We start from the raw sequence: 25923 nt of genomic DNA, 5'->3' as shown, positions 1-25923 counted from the left end.
ATACAAGCAGAAAGTCATGTGAGCTCCATCGTGCAACAGCTTCTTGGAAAGGAAGGAGGGTCTGATTTTGTGTTTTAATGTGATTTTGTTTTTTAATTGGATGGACTGCTTGGGTGATCATGGAAGAATCAAAGTATTGACATGTTTTCTTGGAAAAGAAAATCAGAAATGGGTAGTTAGAAGAAACAAATTTGACAGTTGCAGTCCCATCTCATTATCCCGGTTCATATTTGAGAGCTGGAAGCAGCTAAAGAAATTATTTTGATCATTTTAGAGAAGAGGAAAAGGAAACTTGGGCATAGAGAATTTGGTTAAATGTCTGTCCCAAGGGAGACATACAGTAAGTAGCAATTTGAACTCAGGTCGTCTGACTCTGAATCCAGTTTTCCTTTCACCATACCCCTTTTGGAGTATACCCACCCTCCCGAAGCCAACTGATATAGGTTATATATTACAGTCATGCTAAAGGTATTTTCACATTAGTCATGTTGTAATAGTAGAATCGTAACAAAAGGAAAAAATGCAAGAAAAAATAAACAACAACAACAAAGCAGCAACAAAAGTGAAAACAGTATGCTTCAATCTGCATTCAGACTCCATAGTTCTTTTTCTGAATAGGGAGAGCATATTCCATCATAAGTCTTTTGGCATTGTCTTGGATCATTGTATTGCTGAGAAGAGTTAAGTCTATAACAGTTGATCACCAAATGTTATACTTTATATTGCATGTACTATATACATGGAAGATAGTTTTCGGGATGGTGAAGATCCTAATAATGTTTTTTGATAGAATAAAAAGATTAGCATATTGACATAAATTGGCATTTAGTTTTCATATTATTGAAGCTCTTTTCTATCATTTTTTTCTGATATTTGTTTATTTGTTTTCTTATCATTTAAACCTTTATTAAAAAGGGGATAGTAGTAAATTGGTCTATTGAATAAGATGTTTCTGTTGTACATGTATTTAATTCCTTCTGTCTTACCCCTGGTATGATCAAGGGAGTAACCCATGTTAGCACTGTATTTTAAAAAAATATTTTCCAGTTAAAAAGCAAAAAAAGTGGAAGGAGAGAAAACCAGCCTTAGAAATAGATTGGATTATCTCCTATATTTAATGATTTGGCTAAAGTATGAATAAATATGAGAGAGCCACTTTTTAAAAGTCAGAATATGTTTTCAAAAATATGTATGTTTAGCTTTAATTGTTGCTAGAAATTTGAATACTGTACAATATCAAACTAATCAAGCATGAGTCTTCAGATACAACTTAAAATTTTTTTTTGGTGGGGTCACACAGCTAGTAAGTGTTAAGTGTCTGAGGCCGGATTTGAACTCAGGTCCTCCTGAATCCAGGGCCAGTGCTTTATCCACTGGGACACCTAGCTGCCTCTTAGCTTTTTAAAAAAGTAAATAAAATGCTATAAATTTAAATATGATTTCAGTGCATGAAATAATTGGCATTCAATCTAATTGCAATGTTGACCAATTTTTAAATTTGCTCCTCTTATCAGATGTCTTAGGATCTTTGAAATGACCATAAATTATCTTAATTCCAATTTTATTAATTATCTTTGTCCAATTGCATAATGTCATACTGATATTTTAGGTACAGTTTTGTAGTTTCTTGGGTTTTAAAAGTATATATCAGTGTCTTGCGTGAGCTTTTAATTATCTTGGTCTTTCCCTGCTTTTTGTTATATTACATTATAATAATTATAATAAATATATTTAAATTATTATATTTAACTTTATTGTCATATTACAAGAAGGAAAGGTACAAGGATCCTTTCTTAACTGTGCTCAAGAGGATCTTTAATTTCAAACCTTGTTATCAAGGGTGTATTGTTAAGTTTAACTTGTTTTAAATGAAATCGTCTATGGTATTTTAAAAAGTGGTCTGGGTAATTTGGAACTATGCCCAAAGGGCCATAAAACTGTGCATACTCTTTTGTCTGGCAGTACCACTATTAAGTTCTGTACCCCAAAGAGATTTTTGTTGTTGTTTTTTGGTGAGGCAATTGGGGTTAAGTGACTTGCCCAGGGTCACACAGCTAGTAAGTGTCAAGTGTCTGAGGCTGGATTAGAACTCAGGTCCTCCAGAATCTAGGGCTGGTGCTCTATCCATTCCAAAGAGATTTTATGAAGGGGGGAGTAAAGGACCTATTTGTACAAAAATATTTATAGCAGTTCTTTTTGTGATGGCAAAGAAAATTGGAAATTGAAAGGATGTCCATCGACTGGAGAATGGCTGAACAAGTTGTATTATATGATTGTAATGGAATACTATTGTGCTATAAGAAATGACAAGCAGGATGATTTCAGAATGGTTTGGAAAGACTTATATGAACTTATGTATAGTGAAGTAAGCAGAACCAGGAGAATGTTGTGCACAGAGACAGCAATATTGTTTGATGAACTGTGAATGACTGATATTAATTGAACACACACTGAAGCATGCTATTTTTCACTTTCTTTCATTTTTTTTCTTTTATCCAAGTTTTCTTATACAAAAGGTCTAATATGGTAAAGGTTTTCATAATTGGACATATATAACATATCTGATTGCTCAGTACCTTAGAGGGAAAGAAGGAAGGGTAGAATTTGGAACTCAAAACTTGAAATAAAAATGTTTATCACCACTAACAACCAATTAAATAAACAAAATATTTTTGTGCATATCGATTCTGGTACATTTTCTTTTTTAAGAACCATTTTCTTTTTTTAACTTTTCTCAATTACATGTAAAAATATTTTTTGAGTTCCAAATTTTTCTCCTCCCTTCCCTTCCCTCCCCCCCTCCTGAGGCCAGCAAGCAATTTGATATAGGTTATACATTGCTATCATCTTAAACATGTTTCCACATTAATCAGAACAAAAGGGGGAAAAACGCAAGGAAGAATAAACAAGAACAATAACAAAAAAGCAACAACAAAAGTGAAAATAGTATGCTTCAGTCTGCATTCAGACTCCATAATTCTTTTTTTTTTTTTTAAGTGAGGCAATTGGGGTTAAGTGACTTGCCCATGGTCACACAGCTAGTAAGTGTTAAGTGTCTGAGGCCGGATTTGAACTCAGGTACTCCTGACTCCAGGGCTGGTGCTCTATCCACTGCGCCATCTAGCTGCCCCAGACTCCATAGTTCTTTTTCTGAATGTGGAGAGCATTTTCCATCATAAGTCTTTTGGCATAGTCTTGGATCATTGTATTGCTGAGAAGAGTTAATCTGTCCAATGTTGATCATCCCAAAATGTTTTTGATACCGTGTACAATGTTCTCCTGGCTCTGCTCATTTCACTCAGCATCAGTTCATGTAAGTATATCCAGGTTTTTCCAAATCCATTTACTTATCATTTCTTTTTTTTTTTTGGTGAGGCAATTGGGGTTAAGTGACTTGCCCAGGATCACATGGCTAGTAAATGTCAAGTGTCTGAGGCCAAATTTGAACTCAGGTCCTCCTGAATCCAGGGCCGGTGCTCTATCCACTGTGCCACCTAGCTGCCCCCTACTTATCATTTCTTACAGCACAATAGTATTTCTGGTAAATTTTCTAGATTTGTTTGGAGGAGTTTGTGGACAGGAGCTCACTGTACTGCTTAGTCATCTTTTCTCCCCACCAAAAAGAAAAATTTTAAAATAGGTCATCAGAGATTTAAAAATGCTTCAGTTGTGTGGACTTTTTTTTTTTTTTTTTGTGAGGCAATTGGGGTTAAGTGACTTGCCCAGGGCCACACAGCTAGTAAGTGTTAAATGTCTGAGGTCAGATTTGAACTCGGGTCCTCCTGACTCTAGGGCTGGTGCTCTTTCCACTGCGCCACCTAGCTGCCCCTTGTGTGGACTTTTGTGAAAATCTTATACATTAGTTAACACTGAATTTAAGTTTTTACATCCAGAGCACCTCAAGTAGTCAAGGTCAGTAACCTCAAGAGCTACTTTTTGGGAGAGTCATGAGTAAATGACTGAAGAGGCCATGATGTAGGTTGTGAAGGGGTCTAGTTTGAGAGAAAAGCTTTATGACCCTAAAGTCACAAGTGGCCTGTGAACTGTTGCTGCTTAGCTATTTCTCTATAACATTTCCTTATTTTGACATGATTTGGTGTCTAGTCTCTTGAAACAAACTAGTCCTTGTGAAACTTTTTTACCTTCACCTTATTGTGCTTATTCAATTAACATATTTCCTTTTCTCCCAAAAAGTGATTTAAAAAATATCCTTAATGATTTCATCATATTGCTATCAGCAGGAATTATGTATTGTGTATTTGTTGGGAGAGTGACTGTTGACCTATTTGGTTTTTTTGCTGGGCAGTGAGGGTTAAGTGACTTGCCCAGGGTCCCACAGCTAGTCTCAAGTGTCTGAGGCCTGATTTGAACTCAAGTCCTCCTGAATCCAGGACTGGTTCTTTATTCACTGCACCACCTAGCTGCCCCTTACCTACGTGTTAAGACTTGTTCTCCTATATTTTGTTAACCTACTTTCTTAGGAGCCATATAAATAGAATAGAAATGTTTATTATATAGATACTTGTCATAGCCTATAAGTTGACTTTTCTCTCTTAAATGTTTACACCCCAAATGTCTGCTCAGTCAGGCAGTAGCTCTAAACGGGTGTGAGTAGATTCTCTTTCTTTGGGAGGAAAAATTATTTAAAAAAAATATTCGGGGCAGCTGGATGGCACAGCAGATAAAGCACTGGCCCTGGATTCAGGAGGACATGAGTTCAAATCTGGCCTCAGACACTTGACACTTACTAGCTGTGTGACCCTGGGCAAGTCACTTAACCCTCATTGCCCCATCTCCCCCCCCCCCCCAAAGATGCAAGAGTTTTAAATATGTTGAGCTCAATAACATTCATCTCTTACTGTCACTAGCAGAATGTAGTTGTCATTGGTCTTGTAGGGGATAAAAGAAAAATGCAAAGAGAAAGAAAAGCAATGGGAGAGTCAGATACTGGGAAGAGGGAAAAACAAGCAAGTATAAATAGAAGAGGACTAGTTAGTGATGTAGCAGTCACAGAGTGCCACCAACAGAAGTTTTCTTTGAATCAGACTCCATTTTTTTGCTTTTATTCTATCTGATTTAAAACTTCTGATTATTTGTTTTTCTAAGGTTGCTTTAAAAAAACCCTGAATTGCCCCCCTCCCCCCAAACGAAACAAAATAAACCTACAACTTAATAGTCATCAGCTGAATTTTGACAGTTTTGTGACCTTTTATTTTGGTGATTGTTGTGATTTATTACAAACAACTAGCAACTTTGCAATAAGACAGTCTTGCTGGTAACTCAGAAGTCAAACCAAGGTGAAATTCTCATTTCCTTCACAGTCACTGGAGCAAATAGTTGGTCACCTGAAAATCACTTCTGTGCCAGATATAGTACAGATTGTTGCTTAACTTATCCATCACTCTCACTATGTGACTTAAATATCTCAGACCCGCAGCTGAATTACCCATATGGCTGATCAGTGGGTACTTTAGAGTTCATTAGGTTAACTTTTGGACTTCAGTGTCCTGGGTGTCTTAAGTACACTATGGGGGAGGCTATAATATAAAGGTAATAGTAGAAAAATTAGGAAACAAATTCCAAAGGATAGGAAAGCATTCGTTGGAGAGAGAAGCATGAATATATTGTAAATTATAGTATAAATAATTTGGGTTAATTCCCCCAAATAGATTGCTACCTTCTTGAAGCCCCTGACTGTTTTATCTGCATTTTGTATTTCTCAGACATCTAAGGTCATAGATGTAGAATTTTAAAAAGAATAGACGTTTTTAGGTATAGTTTTGAGTTCCAAATTTTATCCTTCCTTCCTCCCCTCCCCCTCTCTGACGCAGTAAGCAATCAGATGTACCATATTAGTCCTTTTGTATAAGAAAACTTGAATAAAAGAAAAAAATGAAAGAAAGTGAAAAGTAGCATGCTTCAGTCTGTGTTCCATATCATTTCTTTGGAGGTGGATACTATGCTTCATCATTAGTCCTTTGGGGATTGTTTTGGATCATTGTATCATTGAGAATAGTTAAATCTTTCACAGTTCTTCATCAAACAGTATTGCTGTCTCTGTGCACAACAGAGGTTGGGCTCACTTGGTTCTTGGTTTTGCTCACTTCACTATACATCATTTCATATAAGTCTTTCCAGGCCTTTCTGAAATCATCCTGCTTGTCATTTCTGACAGCACAATAATATTCCATTACCATCATAAACTATAGCTTGTTTAGCCATTTCCCAATTGATGGGTATTCCTTTGATTTTCAATTATCGATCTAGAATTTTAAGGGGAAGGTCAGAAGCCAGGGGCATCCAAGGTAGTTGCAGAGCCAGGATTTGAAGATAGAGTATTATTTGCACTGCCTAGTAGTGCTTTGTACACTCTCTGTGCGTTATTGTTTTTGTTGCTATATAGTTCAATTCAAAGCAGGTCATGGATTTAGGTAGAAATCCAGTTTTTAGTTAAGAATTAGCATTTGCAATTGACAAGAATACTTTATTAAAGAAGTAAGGGAGGGGCAGCTAGGTGGCGCAGTGGATAGAGCACCGGCCCTGGAGTCAGGAGTACCCGAGTTCAAATCCGGCCTTAGACACTTAACACTTACTAGCTGTGTGACCCTGGGCAAGTCACTTAACCCCAATTGCCTCATCCAAAAAAAAAAAAAAGAACCTATGTAACTATATAGCAACAGAATAAGCTAATGAGGGTAAACACCACTTAAATATTTTTTATTGTATTTGAAATTGGTATTTTGTGCATTTTAATCATTTGAGAGAAGCATTTCATAATTGTCTTTTTAAAATTTCAGGATATCCGGAAATTCTTTGGGGTTGTTCCAAGTGGAAAGAAACTTGTTAATGAGACTGTAAAAAAGAACGAGAATATAAAGACTTTTGAAGGAACGTCAAAAGCAAAAAAAGGAACAAAGGAAATCAAGGTCAGTTTTCCAAATAATATTTTAAATTATTATGTAAAGACAAATGCTAAACTAATTTCCCACATTTGATTAATTGTGAATCTGATATTAATACTAGCTAATAGTAATAGCTAACATTTATATACAGCTTATGTGGCAGGCACTGCATTTAAGCACTTTACAATTGTCATGCCAATTATCCTTACAACAACCCTGTGAGGTGCTATTATTATCTCCATTTTACAGATGAGGAAACTGAGGCAAACAAGTTATGTGAGTTGCCCAGTATCACATAGCTAGTGAGTGTTTTACTATGAATTTGAGCTAAAATCTTCCTGATTTACAGGCCTAGTGCTATATCCACTGTCATCTAGAACATTTATAGTATTTACTTAAGGTTCAAAAAAGGTAGATTATTTTTTAATTCTTTTTTCAAACAAAAATAATGAAATTTCCCTAGATAAAACTAATTATATACCAAAATAAAAGCCACACTGAAAAAAGTCAAACCCTTAAAATAGTTGAGTAAAAAATGTAAAAAGTGATTTAATATAATTTTTTCTATAATAAATAAATGACTATGTATTTGAACTTACCGAGATAGCATTGATGTCCTTCATATTTACCATGAGTTTTGCTGTTTATTTTTCTTGTTGAAATCAGTTTATTTATTCTATTGCTTTTACTTAAAAAAAATTATCTACCACTTCGTATGTCTCCTTAAACTAATTTTTGTTCTTTATATTTTTCATTCTTTCTAGCTGGTATGCTTTTGTTTATGACTTGCTGATGTTTAAAAGTGTTTCATTTTTAGCTGTTAAGAGTATTGGTCAACTGGGCTAGAATTAGCTCTGGGCATTTTTTTTGGTTATTCCCACCATGCCTGGAATATTTTCCCTTATTATCTTTGCCTCCTGGCTTCTTTCACATCCCAGTTAAACTTCCCCCTTCTACAAAAAGTTTTCCCCAACTCCTCTTTTTTTTTTTTTTTTTTTTTTTTGCGTGGGGCAATGGGGGTTAAGTGACTTGCCCAGGGTCACACAGCTAGTAAGTGTCAAGTGTCTGAGGGCAGATTTGAACTCAGGTACTCCTTAATCCAGGGCCAGTGCTTTATCCACTGTGCCACTTAGCTGCCCCCAAATCATTGTTTGTTTGGTTTTTTTAAAGGAGATTTTCCCCCCCTTTTACCTTCCTTTTTGTTTTTTTGTTTTTGTGGAGCAGTGAGGGTTAAGTGACTTGCACAAAGTCACACAGCTAGTAAGTGTCTGAGGCAGGATTTGAACTCAGGTCCTCCTGAATCCAGGGCCTGTACTTTATCTACTGTGTAACCTAGCTGCCCCTCCCCAGCTCCTCTTAATTCTAATGCCTTCTTTTTTTTTTTTCCTGTTTGTACATATTTGTTTGCTTGTTGTCTTCCCCTTTAGACCCTCCTTTAGGACAGGCACTGTCTTTTCCTCTTTTTGTATTCCCGGTGCTTAGCACAGTGTCTAAAAAAGGTGTTTTATAAATATAGTAGATGCTTAATAAATGCTTATTAACTGACTAGTGCCCCTATTCCTGACATAATACTATATTTTGATATTAGGTATGTATTCTCTGACCTAGTAGAGAGAAGATGAGAGGAGAGGGAAGTACCTTTTTAATCTTTTCCCTGCCAAATAGCCATAGTATACTTTTAAACATTTATGACATTGACTTTCTTTGTCTTTTTCTAAGCCTAATCAAAATGATGTATTTTAAAATATTTAAATGCAATTTAAAAAACCCCTTAAATTATAGTATAAGAAGTTATAGACAATCTATCTGCAATAAATGCATGACTAATGCAAGTAAGCATTGCCCACTGGAGGGCTTATGCTTCCTTAGTTGCTATTTCTACCCTTTTAAACAAAAATTTCAAAGAAGCACTTAGTAAATAACTACTGCTACTATTCTTATTTTTTAAACGACAATAAACATTTTTGTTTACAGTTTTGGGTTCCAATTTTTATCCCTCTTTCGCTCCCTCCCCTCTTCCCTCCCTGAGGTGGCAAGCAATCAGATATGGGTTAAACATGTATGATTATGTAAAACATTACCATATTTATCATTTTGTATAAGAAAACTTGATTAAAAGAAAAAAATGAAAGAAAGTGGAAAAAAGTATGCTTCGGTCTGTCATCAGTATTGGTTCTTTTTTTGGAGGTGGATAGTATGTTTCATCAAAAGTCCTTTGGGATTGTCTTGGATCATTGTATTGTTGTGAATAGTCAAGTCATTCACAGTTCATCATCAAACAATATTGCTGTCTCTTGGTTCTGCTCACTTCACAATACATCATGTCATACATGTCTTTCCAGGCCTTTCTGAAGTCATCTTGCTTGTCATTTCTTATAGCACAATAATATTCTATCAGTTTGTTTAGCCATTCCCCAATTGATGGACATCCCTTCGATTTTCAATTCTTAGCCATCACAAAAAGAGCTGCTATAAATATTTTTGTACAAATAGGTCTTTTTCTCTTTTGGGGGATGTCTTTGGGATATAAACCTAGCAGTGGTATTGCTGGATCAAAGGGTATGCACAGTTCTATAGCCCTTTGGCCATAGTTCCAAATTGCTTTCCAGAATGGTTGGATCTTTTCACAGCTCCACCAATAGTGGATTATAGTCCCAGCTTTCCCACGTCCCCAGCAACATCCAATATTTTCTGTTTTTGTTATATTTGCCATTCTGATATGTGTGAGGTGATACCTCAGAGTTGTTTTAATTTGCATTCTTCTGATCAAAAATGATCTAGAGCATGTTTTCATATGATTATAGATAGCTTTGATTTCTTTGTCTGAAAACTGCTTATTCATATCCTTTGACCATTTATCAATTGGGGAATGACTTGTATTTTTATAAATTTGACTCAGTTCTCTATGTATTTGAGAAATGAGGCCTTTATCAGAGATATTAGTTTCAAAAATTCTTTCCCAGTTTTCTACTTCCCTTGTAATCTTGGTCACATTAGTTTTGTTTGTGCAAAAGCTTTTAAATTTTATAAAATCAAAATGATCTATTTTACATTTAATTTTACTCTATATCCTCTTTGGTCCTAAGTCCTTCCACTGCCCATAAGTCTGACAGATAAATGATTCCATATTCCCTTAATTTGCTTATGGTATTATCCTTTATGTGTAAAGCATGTACCCATTTTCACCTTATTTTAGTATACAGTGTGAGATATTGGTCTAAACCTAATTTCTGTAATACTGTTTTCCAGTTTTCCCAGCAGTTTTTGTCAGATAATGAGTTTTTGTTCCAAAAGCTTGGATCTTTGGGTTTATCATGTACTAGTACTGCTACTATTATAAGTTACCTATTTGGCAGTGTTTGAAGTAAAATTAAGTAGTGATTTAGCTCTTATTCATCTCCCACTTAACCTTTTATAACTACTAACCCTTCCGTTATTAGTTCAGAGGAGAAAGAAAGGCTGGAAGGAAAAATAAGAATTTTAAAAATATCTGGTGTTTACAATTCTTGGTTAATTTTATGTCACTTGTAGGTGAAAAGTTCTTCCAAAGAAGATGATGGAAAACGAAAGCATGCAAACAAGAAAAAGAGAATCATCTATGATTCAGGTAATTATTTTGAGGAGCAATCAAGCCTTTTTTTTTCCTTGGTAGTATTTTATTTTCCAGGTACATGTAAAGATTGTTTTCAGCATTCAATTTTGTAAGATTTTAAGTTCCAATTTTTTCTTCCTCTCTCCCTTTCCTCCACCTCTCCCCAAGGTGGCAAGCAGTTAGATATAGGTGTGTAATTTAAAATTCTAAATGTGGGTTCTAATCTGTTCCCCCAGTTTTGGGGGAAACTGACTAAAATCACTGATAAAACAAGTTTAGATTTTTAAGGGTTTATTGAAATATAGAAAGAGAAAGATTGAGAACAGAATTCTTACAACCTTGCAATCCTATCTTTCCTCAGCTCCTCTCTGTCTTTTCCTGCTGTTACCACCAAGTCAGGAACCAAAAAGACAGCCCTCTTCACACAGGCTCCCCTTTCCTCCTTCCTGTCCCCTTCCAGAATGGGGAGGTTCTTCAAGCTTGTTGGTTAATTGGGCTGGAAGTTCAAAGTTTTTTTAGATTCTGAGAACCATGCTTTCTTAAGTACTCTCAAGTATCAGCCAGATGTGCTTAGAATCTAGTCAACTACTAATCCAGTCAAATCAGCCAGTAATCCACTCAGGTGGGCTCCTGAGTATCTGCCAAATCTCATCTATCACATTCCATTATCTTGACATAGGTTTTATGTGTGTGTATAAAATCATGCTATACATATTTTCATATTAGTCATGTTGTATTTTTTGTTTGTTTTTTATTTTGTTTTTGCAGGGTAACGAGGGTTAAGTGACTTGCCCAGGGTCACACAGCTAGTAAGTTGCAAGTGTCTGAGGTCGGATTTGAACTCAGGTACTCCTGAATCTTGGGCCGGTGCTTTATCCACTGTGCCACCTGGTTGCCCTTAGTCATGTTGTAAAAGAAGAATCAGAACAAAAGGGAGAAACCACAAGAAAGAAAAAATAACAAGTAAAGTGAAAACAGTATACTTTGATCTGCATTCAGACTCCATAGTTCTTTTTCTAGATGTGGAGAGCATTTTCTATCATAAGTCTTTTGGAATTGCCTTGTGTCATTGTATTGCTAAGAAGAGCTAAGTCTTTCAACAGTTGATCATTATACAATGAGCAATCAAGATTTTTAAAGTAGTTTGCAATTAATGCCATTTCAATTTAGTTTTTAAAGTCTTTAAATTTTTTTTTTGCTTCTTTGAAAGATGCAGCATCTGGGGCAGCTAGGTGGCATAGTGGATAGAGCACCGACCCTGGAGTCAGGAGGACTTGAGTTCAGATCTGGCCTCAGACACTTAACACTTACTAGTTGTGTGACCCTGGGCAAGTCACTTAACCCCAATTGCCTCACAAAAAAAAAGAAAGGAAAAAAGAAAGATGCAGCATCCTTCATCTTGAAATAAAAATAATTTAAAAGTCATGGTTCTACAAAAATTGAGGATAATGGAAATTACTGGCATTGTCTTAGAGGAACTTGAATTTTTGCTCACGTTTTATAATATGTTAAAATTATAATAGAGTTCATTGATGGTAGTAGTACCTCTTCCTGCTTTGGGGAAGTGATGAACAATCTAGTCTGAGTAGTTAAAATTTAAGGGAGACCAGGGCAGCTAGGTGGTACAGTGGATAAAGCACCAGCCCTGGATTCAGGAGAACCTGAGTTCAAATCCAGCCTCAGACACTTGACACTTACTAGCTGTGTGACCCAGGGCAAGTCACTTAACCCTCATTGCCCCACCGCTCCTCCCCCCCACCCCCCAAAAAAAAATTCAAGGGAGACCTACAGAATTTATGAATCTTTAGGTAGACATGTCAGAAGGCTCCATTCAAGGAATTAAGTATTTGTGTGACTTCAGTGTGCCTAACAGTATGTTTTGTGGGTTATATAAAAGATATATCATGACCCAAGTGATAACGATAGGAGAAAGGAGAGGGTTCTTGATAGAGCCTGGGAGGGTACTCACAGTTGCGGGGATAAGGACTGTAACTGGAGTGGTAGCAGTGGTAAAGACTTTTGTGGTGCAGTGGGGAAAGGATTGGGTTTTGAATCAGGTTACCTGAATTTTAACTTTATATCTGCTGCTTATTATCCGTTTAGCCTTATGTATCCGTTTTTTTTAATTTGTAAAATTAAGAAGTTGGACTAGGTGATTTTTTTTTTTTTAAGTTTCCTTCCTTCTTCAAATCCTAGAAAACCTATGCAGTGATAATGGTGGGATATGGATTTGTGAGAGACCGCTGAGGTAAAATAGAAAAGTCATCGATTAGGAGTTGAAGCACGGTGATCTTTGGCTTTTCAAAGTTTTTAGCATGGGTGCCTGGGAGAGAATAGTTATGTCAATAATTGAAGCAGATAAGTCGTGAGAGAGAGAATGTGATGAATTTTTTTTGGTCCAGGTTGAAGTTGAACTTATGGTGGGGCATACAGTTTGAGTTATGAAGGCACTAGAACTCATCATCTGAATGATGGGGATGAAGATAAGATTTGATATCACTTGTACGATAGTTAGAATTTATCTGATGCTTTAAAGATTGCAACGTGCTTTAGAAATATCTTATTGGGGCCTCACAACAACCTCGTAGGTATTATTCCCATTTTATAGGTGAAGAAACTGAAGCTGACTGGCTGTGACTTATTCCTTCAACTAGTAATTATCTGATGCCAGATTTAAACTTGGGTCTTTTTGACTTAAGGTTTAACACTTTATCCAAATAAAGGTTATAGTTGAAGCAATGGCAGGTGATAAAGTTCTCAAGGGAAAGACTTTTTACAGTAAAAAGAAGATGGAGGATGGAGCCCTGGGGAAAGCAGGGATGGGAATTGGATGAGCAGAGCAGTAAAAAAGAAAGCTAAAAGTGAAATGTCACAAGAGCCAAATAATTGAATGATATCAAGAAGCAAGGAATAGGGGCGACTAGGTGGCGCAGTGGATAGAGCACCGGCCCTGGATTCAGGAGGACCTGAGTTCAAATCCGGCCTCAGACACTTGACACTTACTAGCTGTGTGACCCTGGGCAAGTCACTTAACCCCCATTGCCCCCCCACACACAGAAAAAAAAAAAGAAGCAAGGAATAGTAATGTCAAATTGTATAAAAATATTAGAGATGGCGGCTTGAGAAAAGGGCATAGGATTTGGTGATCATTGAAGATTAGCAAACATTCCATTACAGAAAATACTTTTAAAAGAACCTTGATGCAACCAAATACTGATTTTTAAAAACCTGTATATTTAATGATCCAAGATAAATCCCAAAGGTCTCATCATGTAAAATGCTATCCTCCCCTAGAGAAAGAACTGATGGAGTTTGAATAAAGACTGAAGCATATAATTTTTCACTTTCTTTTATTTGTTTGTTTGGTTTAGGTTTTCTTCCACAAAATGACTAATATGGAAATGTTTTGCATGTATATTTTAACTGTATATTTAAGAAATGTATCTTTATCCCAAATGTAGATTCAGAGCCAGAAGAGACCATACAGGTAAAAAATGCTGAAAACCAATCAGAGAAATTGCTGATGTCTTCTAAACCTCAGAAAATTCCAAGGCAGGATCCTGTTATATATGTTTCAGAAACAGGTAATGAAGTTGACAATGTTTAATTGTTCATAAAGAAGTCATTTGTTTTAGATGTTTGAACTTCCTAGTATTATATAACTACAACACTTCAAATTTAAGGGGAGATTTTTGAAGAAATACTTTGAGGTAATTCATCACTGCTTTTTTAGACAAAAGGTACAGGAACTACCTTGCCATTTTAAGTTTTGATAGATACTGAATTACAGTCTTTTTCATGTGTTTCAAGATAGTTATCAGAATTATAAACAATGGTCCCTGGGTGTTTTCTTTGACTCTATACTCGGTCATCTTTCAGATGAAAGTAAGGTTCAGGGGATACTCATTTCTCCTATGTGTTTCATGATTATATACTCTTTATTCCATGCACCACCTCTATTATGTACCACCAAAACAGGGCAAAACTACTCATATATCTACTGTAATTTTTTGTTTTCTCTATGGCTCATAAAGATATTAGGGTTCTGAGAAGACATTTGTTATTTCCCTCTTAACATGTAAGAAATTCATCTTCATATATTTCCTTGTGAGTAAACAAATATATGTAGCTTTCTGGGTTTTTCTTGTCATCTGTATTTCCATTTCAAAATAACTCCTCAGTTCTCCCTTTTCATCAGGAATGTTATTATATTAAAAGTCCACTTTTGTTCCATAGAATTATATTTAGTAGATTTCCTTATTTTCCCAAACTTTTGTTTGAAATTATTTTAATATTTCTTGTTTTTTGAATTGTTTATTTCTGTCCCGTTCTAATTTTCAGGGCATTTAGTTTTTTGGAGAATTTTTCTATCTTCTCCTCTAAGGTACCAATTTTTTCTGCCACTAATACTAATTATGGGCTTCATGGATGCTCCAGGCCATTCTTTGTGTAGGGCTTTTATCTTGCCACCCCAAATCCCCTGGGGTTGCCCTGGGCTATGTTTTCTATTTACCCTCACTTATCTATTTAATAGTCTCCACAAAATTCCACAGATGTTATGTAGATCTCTGGAGTTGGTAGAGAAGTTTATAGATCTTTCTTATTCTTAGATTATACATTTCTGTTTTTCTTTTTTTTCAATCTTAATAGTATTTTTTTCCAGTTACATGTAAAGATCGTTTTTAGCATTGCTTTTTATAAGATTTTGAGTTCCAAAATTTTTTTCCCTCCTCCCTTCCCCCTTCCCCAAGACAGTAAGCAATCTGATATAGGTTATATATGTACTAGATTATACATTTCTAAGGGCAGCTAGGTGGCACAGTGGATAGAACACTGCCCCTGAAGTTGGGAGGACCTGAGTTCAAGTGTCACCTCAGACACTTATTAGCTATGTGACCTGGGCAGGTCACTTAATCCCAGTTACCTTAAACATCTGGGACCATCTCCAGTCGTTTTGTTGCATTGCATATCTGGCCACTGAATCCAGATGGCTCTGGAGGAGTGAGTGAGTGAGGTTGGTGACTTGCACAGCCTTCCATCACTTCAGTTCACTGCATGTCCTATCATCCAATGTCATGGTCCTCTTGGAGAACAAAGGACAAACAACAACAACATTTCTAAGTCCTGCTGGGGTTTGAGGGGAGGGGGAGATCTGGACTCCCTTAATAATAGCAAGTTTTTTGTAGTGCTTTAAAGTTGGCAAAATACTTTGTTCGTGTTATCATATGAATTTGGTCTCAATCCTATGACATAGGTGCTATTATTAGCTCCATTTTACAGTTGAACTGAGGCTAAGAGAAGATAATTGATTTTCCCAGGGTCATATAGTACTGTAAGTAACTTAGCAAGTTAGCATCTTCCCACCTCTCTAATTTTCATAAGCAAGTGAGTGTTATATTATTATTAAAATATGACTTATGTTATTTGTTTTAAACAAGACTTTTAGGTACAATGGCATAATATCTAATGTTTAAATTTAGCACCAATATAACTGAATTCTTTGCAGTCTAGTAACATATTAAAATTTTATTATTAGTCATTTGATACTTTTGATTTTTATTAAAATCTGTTTTTTGAAAATGGAGCCTTTTTTTCAAATATATCTCTCCCATTACCTTACCCAACAAGATGAAAAATGCGAGAGAGTATAAAAAAAGTAGTTCAACCAGGCAACAGCACATCAGCAAAGACTGAAAGTGCATGCCCTGTTCCATACCCAGAGGCCCCACCTCTCCAAAGAAGGGAGGGGAGTACATTTTATCTTTTCTGGACCAAGCTTGGTTTTTTCCAATTTTTGGATCTGTTGTTCTTGTGTGTATTTTTTTGGTTCTGTTTCACTGCATCAGTTCATACAGATCTTATCTTCTGTATTTTTCATAGTCATTTCTTTTAGTACTATAATATTTGTAATATTCCATTAAATGCATGCACCACATTTTGTTTAGCCAGTCCCATTTAATGGGTATTTACTTTGTTTCTGTTTCTTTGCTTCAACAAGAAGTGCTCTTAGGAATATTTCTGTGGATATGGAATTTGGAAATCAAAAGACCTAGGTTTCATTCTTGACTTTGTTATTACTTTTGTGACTTTGTGCAGATTGCTTAATTTCACAGGGTTTCAGTTTCCTAATTTGTAAAATGAAGGAGTTGGGGTAGGAAATCTCTAAGGTTCCTTCCAGTGCTATGTCATATGATTCTTTGGTTTTTATTCTGTATACATGTAGGCCAAGGTTTTGATAAAAAGTATGAATTGTAAAATATTGTCTGAAATTTTGGGGGTATTACCTATAGATTTAATTTAGCTATGTTCTCCCATTAACATGGAAAACTGAAAGTTGATTTCATTGTCCTTAGATTTAGTGACATTTAGATATATGTTAGTTTTCTTGTATTGTCTAGTTTGTTATGGTAGCTTGGAGACAGAACAAGGAGAACTGGTTAAGAAGAGGACTTAGTAGAAAATAGAAAGACAGATGTCTTTTTCAGAGTAGTGCTTGAAAATCTAATGAAATAATTAAAAATAAGCATAGCTAAGATGTGATAGAATTAAACTTTAAAAATGATTTTTTATATGAAATGACTTTTTAGTTTACTGGTACAGTATTTTTTAGTTATTCCAGTTTTTGTTCAGTCACATTAGATTGGCTTTAGGTAATGCAGTTTTAGATTCAGGTACACATGTGGTATGATTGATGACTGTTTTTGAAAGTGTGGGAGGAATAGGTCAATACAGTGAACTGATAGGTGTACCTGAAAGTGGTGTGATCCAGGTTTCCAGTGACACCCTGGAAACGTCAGTCAAGGTTACTAGTGAGTAGATAGCTGTGGCCTTTAACTACAGTTCAAGGTTATCATTATCTTTTGATTTTGTACACAAAGGAACCAGACAATTCTGTGGTCACAGAATTTTCTTTAAAATGAATCACAGGTAAAAAAAATTATGGTCTGAGATTAGAATCTGTTCTGGGATGTTCAGTTTTTCATTTGGATTTTTTTGCAGTGAATACTAGAGCGTTTATGTCATTCTACAAGTGCATATAGTACAGTACACATTGGTTTTTTGTCTCATGGAAATCAGATATGGGGAAGAAATCAGCTTTTCTGTACTCTGTTTTTCTTCCTCCTGCATGATTAGAGGGGTAGGATTATTTAGAAATACCAACTTATTCATTGTAAATTATTTTAAAATAAAAATGACTTGAAAATTGTGTGTGGGTATGAATTTTGGGCTTCTCTCTATTCCTTGGACCATGTTGGTGTGTTTGGAGACCAGAAGGTTTCTAGATAACAAAGATGGCATAGGTAATACAAAAATTCCCTGTTTTGAAATGCATTATAATTTTGAAAGATGTGAAAAAACAACAACAGCTTTTCCTGGTGATTTGGTACTTTTACTCACAGATAAAATCATTGGCCTGTTTTTAAGAATTTCATGGTTTTGCACTCTGAATTATCTGATTCTCCATTTTAAAGCTAATTAAATATCATTTAGTTTAGGTTTATCATTTGCTTAGGTTCTTACATTTGTTATTTATGTAATCTTAACTTAAACATACATGTTTTAATACAAAGAAACTATGTTTGAGCAACTTATAGTTCTGTGGATTGTGTTAAGTGACTATTTCTTCCTGCAGTGAGATCCCAGCTCATCAATGCCCGTCCACATCTTCTTGCGTCTCTTCCACTGGAGATGTTTATGTCACATGCTGGGGACCTTCCTCCAGATATCTTGAAATTGTATGGATAGCAGTGGAGCACTCAGGCTGGCCATTGATTTGTTCCTCACTGTTGTTACCAGGCTCATTCAAAGGAAACTAGATTTCAGAAGTATTGACCATGGTTTCTGTTGTTATTTATACTCCTGTACATGCTGTACATTATAGGTTTTGACCATTAGGATTACTAACATAACAAGTATTTTCATCATTCTCTGTGATTAAATCATGCCTCTTTTATTAACGGATTTTCAAGTGTTTTAATAACATTAATTTCCCAAGTTACAGGAACAGGACAGGGCTGCTTATAAATATCTTTATTGCTAACCATTGACTCTGGTAAAATGTTCCAGTAGGTTGGTAAAAATCCAAATACTTGTTGCACTGGGAAAATGTATTTACTCTGCTGTTCAATGAAGTGGAAGACCTTGAGTTTTGTTTGGTGAAGATGACTTGTTATGCTATTTCGTCAGGGCCTATGGTTTTATCTCAACTGGTGTGTGTTTTTTTCTCTCCTCATTGGGAATTTAATTGAACATATAATTGTGTAAGCAAGTTAATGGGCTTGAAGTTTAGATTTTTCTAGGGCTCCTAAAATCAGCACTTTTTAATGAAGGGAGTAGGTATGCAGTAGACAGATATCATCATTTTGTTTTTAAGGCTGTTGTGACTTGAGTAACTTGTGGGGGAAAAGGAGCAAAAGGTAGTCAGGGTACAAAACTGTACTTCCTGCTACGTAGAGCTCTTCTTTATAGGTTCTTTATAGATCATATATCCTTGTTTGTTCTCATGAATGTGGAGCAATAATCTTCTTAGAATTGAGAGAAAATGTTCTTTTATATAAAATCTTTGAAGGCAGGGACTATTGTCACATGCTTTTTGTGTCACCCACAAAGTGTAGCTATATCTTATACATAAAATCAACATTTAGTGATTCAGAAATCAGCATTTGATTGAGTCTTGGTAATCAAAGGATACTTTTATTTTGTTTAAAGAGCTGCTTTTATTTTTTTATGTATATTTTGTTTATTTTTTTCCATAATAGTATTTTCCCCCCAATTACATATAAAGATCGTTTTCAGAATTTTTTCCCCCCCATGGGCAATGTGGGTTAAGTGACTTGCCCAGGGTCACGCAGCTAGTAAGTGTTAAGTGTCTGAGGTTGGATTTGAACTCAGGTCCTCCTGAATCCAGGGCCAGTGCTTTATCCACTGCGCCACCTGGCTGTCCCCCTAGTACGTCACATTTAATGAAACTTGAATGTGACCTAGATTTATTTTTCTTCGAAAGGTCATGTTTTTCCTTTTCTCAAAACAATCCATCATCAATTTCCTGACAACATGATTTAACAATAAGATTAACAAAAATCATTATGAAGTTTGTATTACAAAGACTAGTGATTGGTTGGTTTTTCTTTTGATGTCACAATTCTCCTACAAAGAAATGAGGTAGAGGAAAATGTTAAAGAAATAGAAGGAAACATCTCCTAAATACTCTGATGGGTAGGATTATCATCTTTTTTGTAATGGAACACTGCTTAGGTACCCGCACATTGTTTACTTGTGACAAATAAAAACAATTTGTGGATATTGTAGGAGGAAAAATGACTTTAATTTTATATTCAACTTTTTATGTTCTCTTTTTTTTTATAAATTCAACCACTATTATGTAATATATCTTGAGTCATATTTCTTCAAACAGTAAACATCCAGCAAGTATCTTTTTTGCTTATTAAGAAAATTTCCTGTATATGTTCTTGATTATGTAGGTGTATGTGAAACAGTCATGCTAAAGAAGCAGTTATTCTTCAGAGAATAGGGTTTTATTAAGCTTTGCTTTTCTGGTTTGTGGAGAGAAAAGTAGAAAAGATAATGTGAAATATTTGTGGTATAAGAGCCTATGGAACAATTATTTTTGTGCAGTAATATCTTTTAGGAAAGAAGGTACATTTCTATTGTCAGCAGTTTTGTTACTAGAGGAAGAAATAACAGGAAACACAAGAAACATAAGACATCAGAAAAAGGGAGTTGATGCTTGAAAATATAGATATAATTGAAACAATGCTTTTGCTGTTGAGACCAACATATTCTTTTTTTAAAAAAATTAATAAAGTATTTTTTTTCTGTTACATGTAAAGATAGTTCTCAACTTTTGTTTATACAAGCTTTACAATTTCAGATTTTTCTCCCTCCCTCCCCCAACATATTCTTTTGTGTAGGCATGAATAATTATTTGTTGTTGATTTGAGTAACACTGTTGTGTTAATTCTGTGGAGCTTCTCAGGCGACTTTGAGTTCTTTTTGTCTCCCCTGTAAATGACTTAAAATTGGAAGACATTTCCAGTAATACACCAGTGGCCAGTTGTATAAATCCTGGCATTTGAATGTTTGACCTGTGGTTCCCTTTAGGGAGATTTAATCCGGTGGAATTAGAAAAGGGTAGTGCCTATGTGGTCATCTTCATTTCTCTTTTTCATCGCCTTCAGACAAAGCTTGGTTATCACTCTCCAATGTAATACCTAAATTGACTTTGTTTAGCCCTAATGGAAATTTTCCTTCACTCTTTGGTATGGCCTACTGTCCAGTGATAGTGAGATCAGTGATAGTGAGATCTTTCAGCGCTTGTGAGCGTGCAAGCATGTGTGTATGTAGGGGGTGAGGGAAGTAGAAAGAGAGAGAATAGGACTTGTGATTTCATCGATGTGTAAAATTGTACTTTGTGGAAATTCCTCTCTCCTTTCCTAAAGGAGAGTGCCAATTTAATTTTAGAGTAGGATACTCAGAGGTTAAGTGACTTACCTCAAGTTCATATAGTTGGAATATGTCAGAGGCAGGACTTAGACTCAGGTTTAAGGCCTGGCCTTCTGCCCAGTCTGTTACACTACCCTTCTCTTATTTGGGTGGGTAAGGGACTAGACTCCCATTGGGGAAACTGATGTGCAAATAAGCCAGGAAAGACAGATTGGAACCAGATTGTGAATGACTTTGAATGTTAGAGGACCATTCTGGAGAGCAATTTGGAAGTGTGTCCTAAGAGCTATAAAACTGCATACCCTTTGATCAAGCAATACCACTGCTAGGTTTATATCCCGAAGACATGCCCAAAAAAAGAAAAAGACCTATCTGTACAAAAATATTTATAGCAGCCCTTTTTATGGTGACTAAGAATTGGAAATCAAAGGAATGCCCATTAATTGGGGAATGGCTGAAAAAGCTGTGGTAAAAGATTATAGTGGAATGTTATTGTGCTGTAAGGAATGACAAGCAGGATGATTTAGAAAGACCTGGAAAGATTTGTATGACCTGATTCATAGTGAAGTGAGCCGAACCAAGAAAACATTGTGTAGAGAGACAGCAATATTGTTTGATGAAGAAATGTGAATGACTTAACTATTTTCAGCAATTCAGTGATCCAAGACAGTCCCAAAGGACTAATGATGGAACATACTATCCCCTTCCAAAGAAAGAACTGATATTGATGAAACACAGACTGAGGCATGTTTTTTTTTCACTTTCTTTTTCTTTTATTTGAGTTTTCTTGTACAAAATTACTACTATTGTAATGTTTTGCATAGTTTCACATGTATAACCTATATCTGATTGCTTGCTGCCTCAGGGAGGGGGAGAGGGAAGGAGGGATAGAATTTGGAACTCAAAACTTTAAATAAAAATGTTTATTATGAAAATAGAAAAAATGTTTGATTAAAAAAAGAATGTTAGAGGAATGTGTATTTTGTCCTAGAGGCAATAGGGAGCCACTAAAACTTCTTGAGTAGAGGAAAGCAAAATGGTCATCTGTACTTTAACAATGTTAATTTGGTATCTGTGTGCAATATTAATTGATTGAGAGGAGACAGACTCGAACCTGGGAGGTTTATAGCAGTGTTTTTTTTGGGGGTAGGGTGGGGACAATGAGGGTTAAGTGACTTGCCCAGGGTCACACAACTAGTAAGTGTCAAGTGTCTGAGGTTGGATTTGAACTCAGGTCCTCCTGAATCCAGGGCCAGCGCTTTATCCACTGCGCCACCTAGCTGTCCCCTATAGTAGGCTTTTATAATAATCTATAATTCTGAACTAAGGTGATAGCTATTTGATTGGAGGGAAGGGGGAGCACGTGAAAAATGTTGGAGGTAGCGTTGACATAACATAGCAACAGATTGAACTTGTGTTAGTGAGTGTGCATTCCTTCCAGCCCAGTAGTACTACTGCTTGTAGGAAAGACCTGGAAATAAAGGGAATACCCATCATTTGGCAAATGGCTGAGCAAATTGTGGTTTATGAACATACTATATACTATTGCTGCATAAGAAATTATGGAGACAGTTTCAGGGAAATCTGAAGGCTTGTATGAACTGATGCAGTATGAAGTGGGCAAAATCAGTAGAACTATTTATACTATAACACAAAAATCATAGAGATGTGGGTTAGTGAGAATGAAGAGTAGAGGATGATTTTTCTAGGATGTAAATGGGAGTGGTTGGATGAACAAGGGATAGATATCCTTGATAGAAACAGCTTAAGTTTGGAAGAGGAATGAATTCCAGAGGAGTAAATTAATTCAGGTTTGTACATAGAGTGTGAGATGCCTATGGGAAGGAGATAGTGGAGTAGAACTTACTTGCTTACTTTCTCTTCTTACTTAGACTCTCTTTTATCCAGTCCAGCAATCAGCAAATGCGTATTGAGTCTCTGATATGTATAAGGCTTCATGCCAGTCACTGCTTAACCCTTAGAGGCAAAATAGAGAGCTAGGTCGAGGCATATAGATGAAGAAGAGGAAGGGAAACTTATGAAAGAAAATTCCTGTTGAATTTTTGACTTGCTGTCTAGAAAAATTACTTTTGTCCTGATAGTTGCAGATTATCAATTAATAATTTAGTTTCTCCACGTTTTAGACTACAGGAAGGGAAATCAAAGGAATATTATTAAGGTGCTCAGAGATCCATTTGGGAAGGCAAAACCCAGCTGTAGTCACCCCAGAATTGGATTTTCTCTCTTTGGTTTTGTAAATAGATTTTTATATGGACCTGCACATTATTTTCCTTGACTTTTATTTGTTATCCTTCTGTTACTACTCATAATTCAGAATGACAAAGCAATTTTCCTTTTGAGACAATTACTCTGCCGTGTTGGATGATTCCAGTTTACTTTTTGTTTGTGGCTACCCCATTTAAGGTAATGTTACATATAAATAAAAATAAATGTTTTTTATAAGGAGACAGGTATCCTGGGGGGAAATTCTGTACTTTCACTTGTCCATGTTTTACAACAAGGTTTCAGAAATTTGGCAAGACTTATTTATATTATTTTGTTAGAAATATCTTGGGAGAGAAGAACAAAGTTTGCCTTTGGCTTCTGACAATTTAGGCTTATTTGAAACCAAGAACAAATGAATACTCAAAATGCTCCATCTCTCTAAATCCTCCATGACATTTGTAGTTAGGACATTTGTGGTATTACACATTAAGTGGTAATCCTGTTTCTATATATAATCTTCACATAGTTAAACTCTCAAAACTTAAGAGAGAGCCATTTGTTGTGGATCTCATTTTGTTCAGGGTTATTTATTTTATGTGTATTTTGTGTTGTTAAAGCACAAAAGCCCCAGGGCAGAATAAAAAAATCAGAGCAATGGGAAAAAGCCCTGCTAATTCATCTTCCCCCCACCCCCAATAATAGATATAAATAATCAAATAGCTGTAAGGAAGCTAATAATAAGTTTATTTTGTCTATAATAAAGAGTAAGAGATCCTTTTATGAAATGTTTGGCTAATAATGTAAATAAGCTGAAATTCTCTGGAGAGCACATGAGGTTTCCATATTTTATTTTTCTTTCTTTCTTTCTTTTTTTGGGGGGGTGGGGCAATGAGGGTTAAATGACTTGCCCAGGGTCACACAGCTAGTAAGTGTCAAGTGTCTGAGGCCTGATTTGAACTCAGGTCCTTCTGAATTCAGGGCCAGTGCTTTATCCACTGTTCTACCTAGCTGCCCCTCCATATTTTATTTTATTTATTTATTTATTTTTAGTGAGGCAGTTGGGGTTAAGTGACTTGCTCAGGGTCACACAGCTAGTAAGTGTTAAATGTCTGAGGCAGGATTTGAACTCAGGTATTCCTGACTCATCTTTTAGGAGTAGAAAATAGACAATAAATGAAAAATTTGTGCTTTCCCAGTGATCTTTTTTAAATTAAAATTTATTTTAATTTTTCTCAATTACATGTAAAGATATTTTTTGAGTTCCGAATTTTTCTCCCACCCTCCTGAAGCCAGTAAGCAGTTTGATATAGGTTATACATTACAATCATGTTAAACATATTTCCACATTAATCAGAACAAAAGGAAAAAAGTGCAAGAAAAAATAAGAATGATAACAAAAGAGCAAAGATGAAAGTAAAAATTGAAGGCTTTGGTCTGCATTCAGACTCCATACTTCTTCTTCTTCTTTTTTAAAGTGAGGAAATTGGGGTTAAGTGACTTGCCCAGGGTCACACAGCTAGTAAGTATCAAGTGTCTGAGGCTGGATTTGAACTCAGGTCCTCCCGAATCCAGGGCCGGTGCTCTATCTGTTGCGCCACCTAGCTGCCCCATAATTCTTTTTCTGAATGTGGAGTGCATTTTCCACCAGAAGTCTTTTCGCATTGTCTTAGATCATTGATTGCATAGCTGTAAAGAGCCAATTCCATCACAGTTGATCATCACAAAATGTTGTTGACACCAGTGGTCTTTTAATTGCCAAATCCAGTTACCTTTTCTAGACCCTCTGGACTTTGCCACCATGATTCAACTGCCTTCTCACCTTGGAATTTCCCTTAATGTTTGGGATCGTCTTGCCCTGCAACTTCCTTTTTCCATGCCAACACTCTTCTCCCATTAGTGAGTTCCTTGGGGTTTGGGGGAGGGGTGCCTAAAGGCTGGCTATGCTTCATTATCCTCCCTTCATTCTTTGAATATCTGTAATTCACCACCATGACTCAGCTGCCTTTTCTCTGGAACCTTTCCATACACACCCCGTTCTCCCTTTGGTGAATTCCTTCCAGGGACCTGTATTTTGGGGATGAGCCCAGGCCATCCATGTTTCATTCTTTTCCCAATGGACTTTCTGGACTTTTCAGCCATAGCAACCACATGAGTCCCTTTTCCTACCTGTTTAGCTCTCTTTTATGTGTTGTCTTTCCTTACTAGAATGTTAACTCTTTGAGGACAGAGATTGCTCTTCTTTTTGCTTGTATTTGTATTCCCAGAGCTTAGCATAATATTAAGCATAATGAATTTTTGTTGTCTGCCTGCCTCAGCCTTCATCCTTTTTGACTTTTTTTATAATTTTCCTGCATTTTACATTATTGATCATCTCCTGCGCATGTCCATCTCTCTTGATTTTTGTGACACTGATATTCTGTTTTTTTTTTTCTCCTCTGTCTGATTGTCCTCAGTCTCCTTTGCTGGTTTTTTATCCATGTTAACACTAACTAGACCCATCTAGGTGGTCTCCATCTTCCCCATACCTCCTTCTCTTCCTACACACACACACACACACACACACACACACACACACACACACACACACACACACACACACACACACACACCCTGCTCTGTTTATAATATCTTAGTTGGTGATTTATTTTTGAATATCACAAAAATGAATGTCTTTTGGGAATCTCAAACTCAGCCTGAGAACTACTTATCTTACTTTCCAATCTTTCCTCTTGACAGATT

General features: G+C 35.9%; 1 protein-coding gene across 1 annotated transcript in view; it reads left to right on the top strand.

Moving 5' to 3' along the window:
* RFC1 (replication factor C subunit 1) overlaps positions 1–25923 on the top strand; it is an 85269-nt gene that overhangs the window by 999 nt on the left and 58347 nt on the right. The window contains exons 2-4 of the mRNA XM_043972796.1: positions 6798–6926; positions 10434–10509; positions 13956–14078. Of these exons, the coding sequence (XP_043828731.1) occupies positions 6798–6926; positions 10434–10509; positions 13956–14078 (328 nt within the window). The remainder of the gene's footprint in view (positions 1–6797; positions 6927–10433; positions 10510–13955; positions 14079–25923) is intronic.

This window comes from Dromiciops gliroides, chromosome 6 (assembly GCF_019393635.1).
Source record: "Dromiciops gliroides isolate mDroGli1 chromosome 6, mDroGli1.pri, whole genome shotgun sequence".
Classification (NCBI taxonomy): domain Eukaryota; kingdom Metazoa; phylum Chordata; class Mammalia; order Microbiotheria; family Microbiotheriidae; genus Dromiciops; species Dromiciops gliroides.
This window is presented reverse-complemented; position numbering and strand designations above follow the sequence as displayed.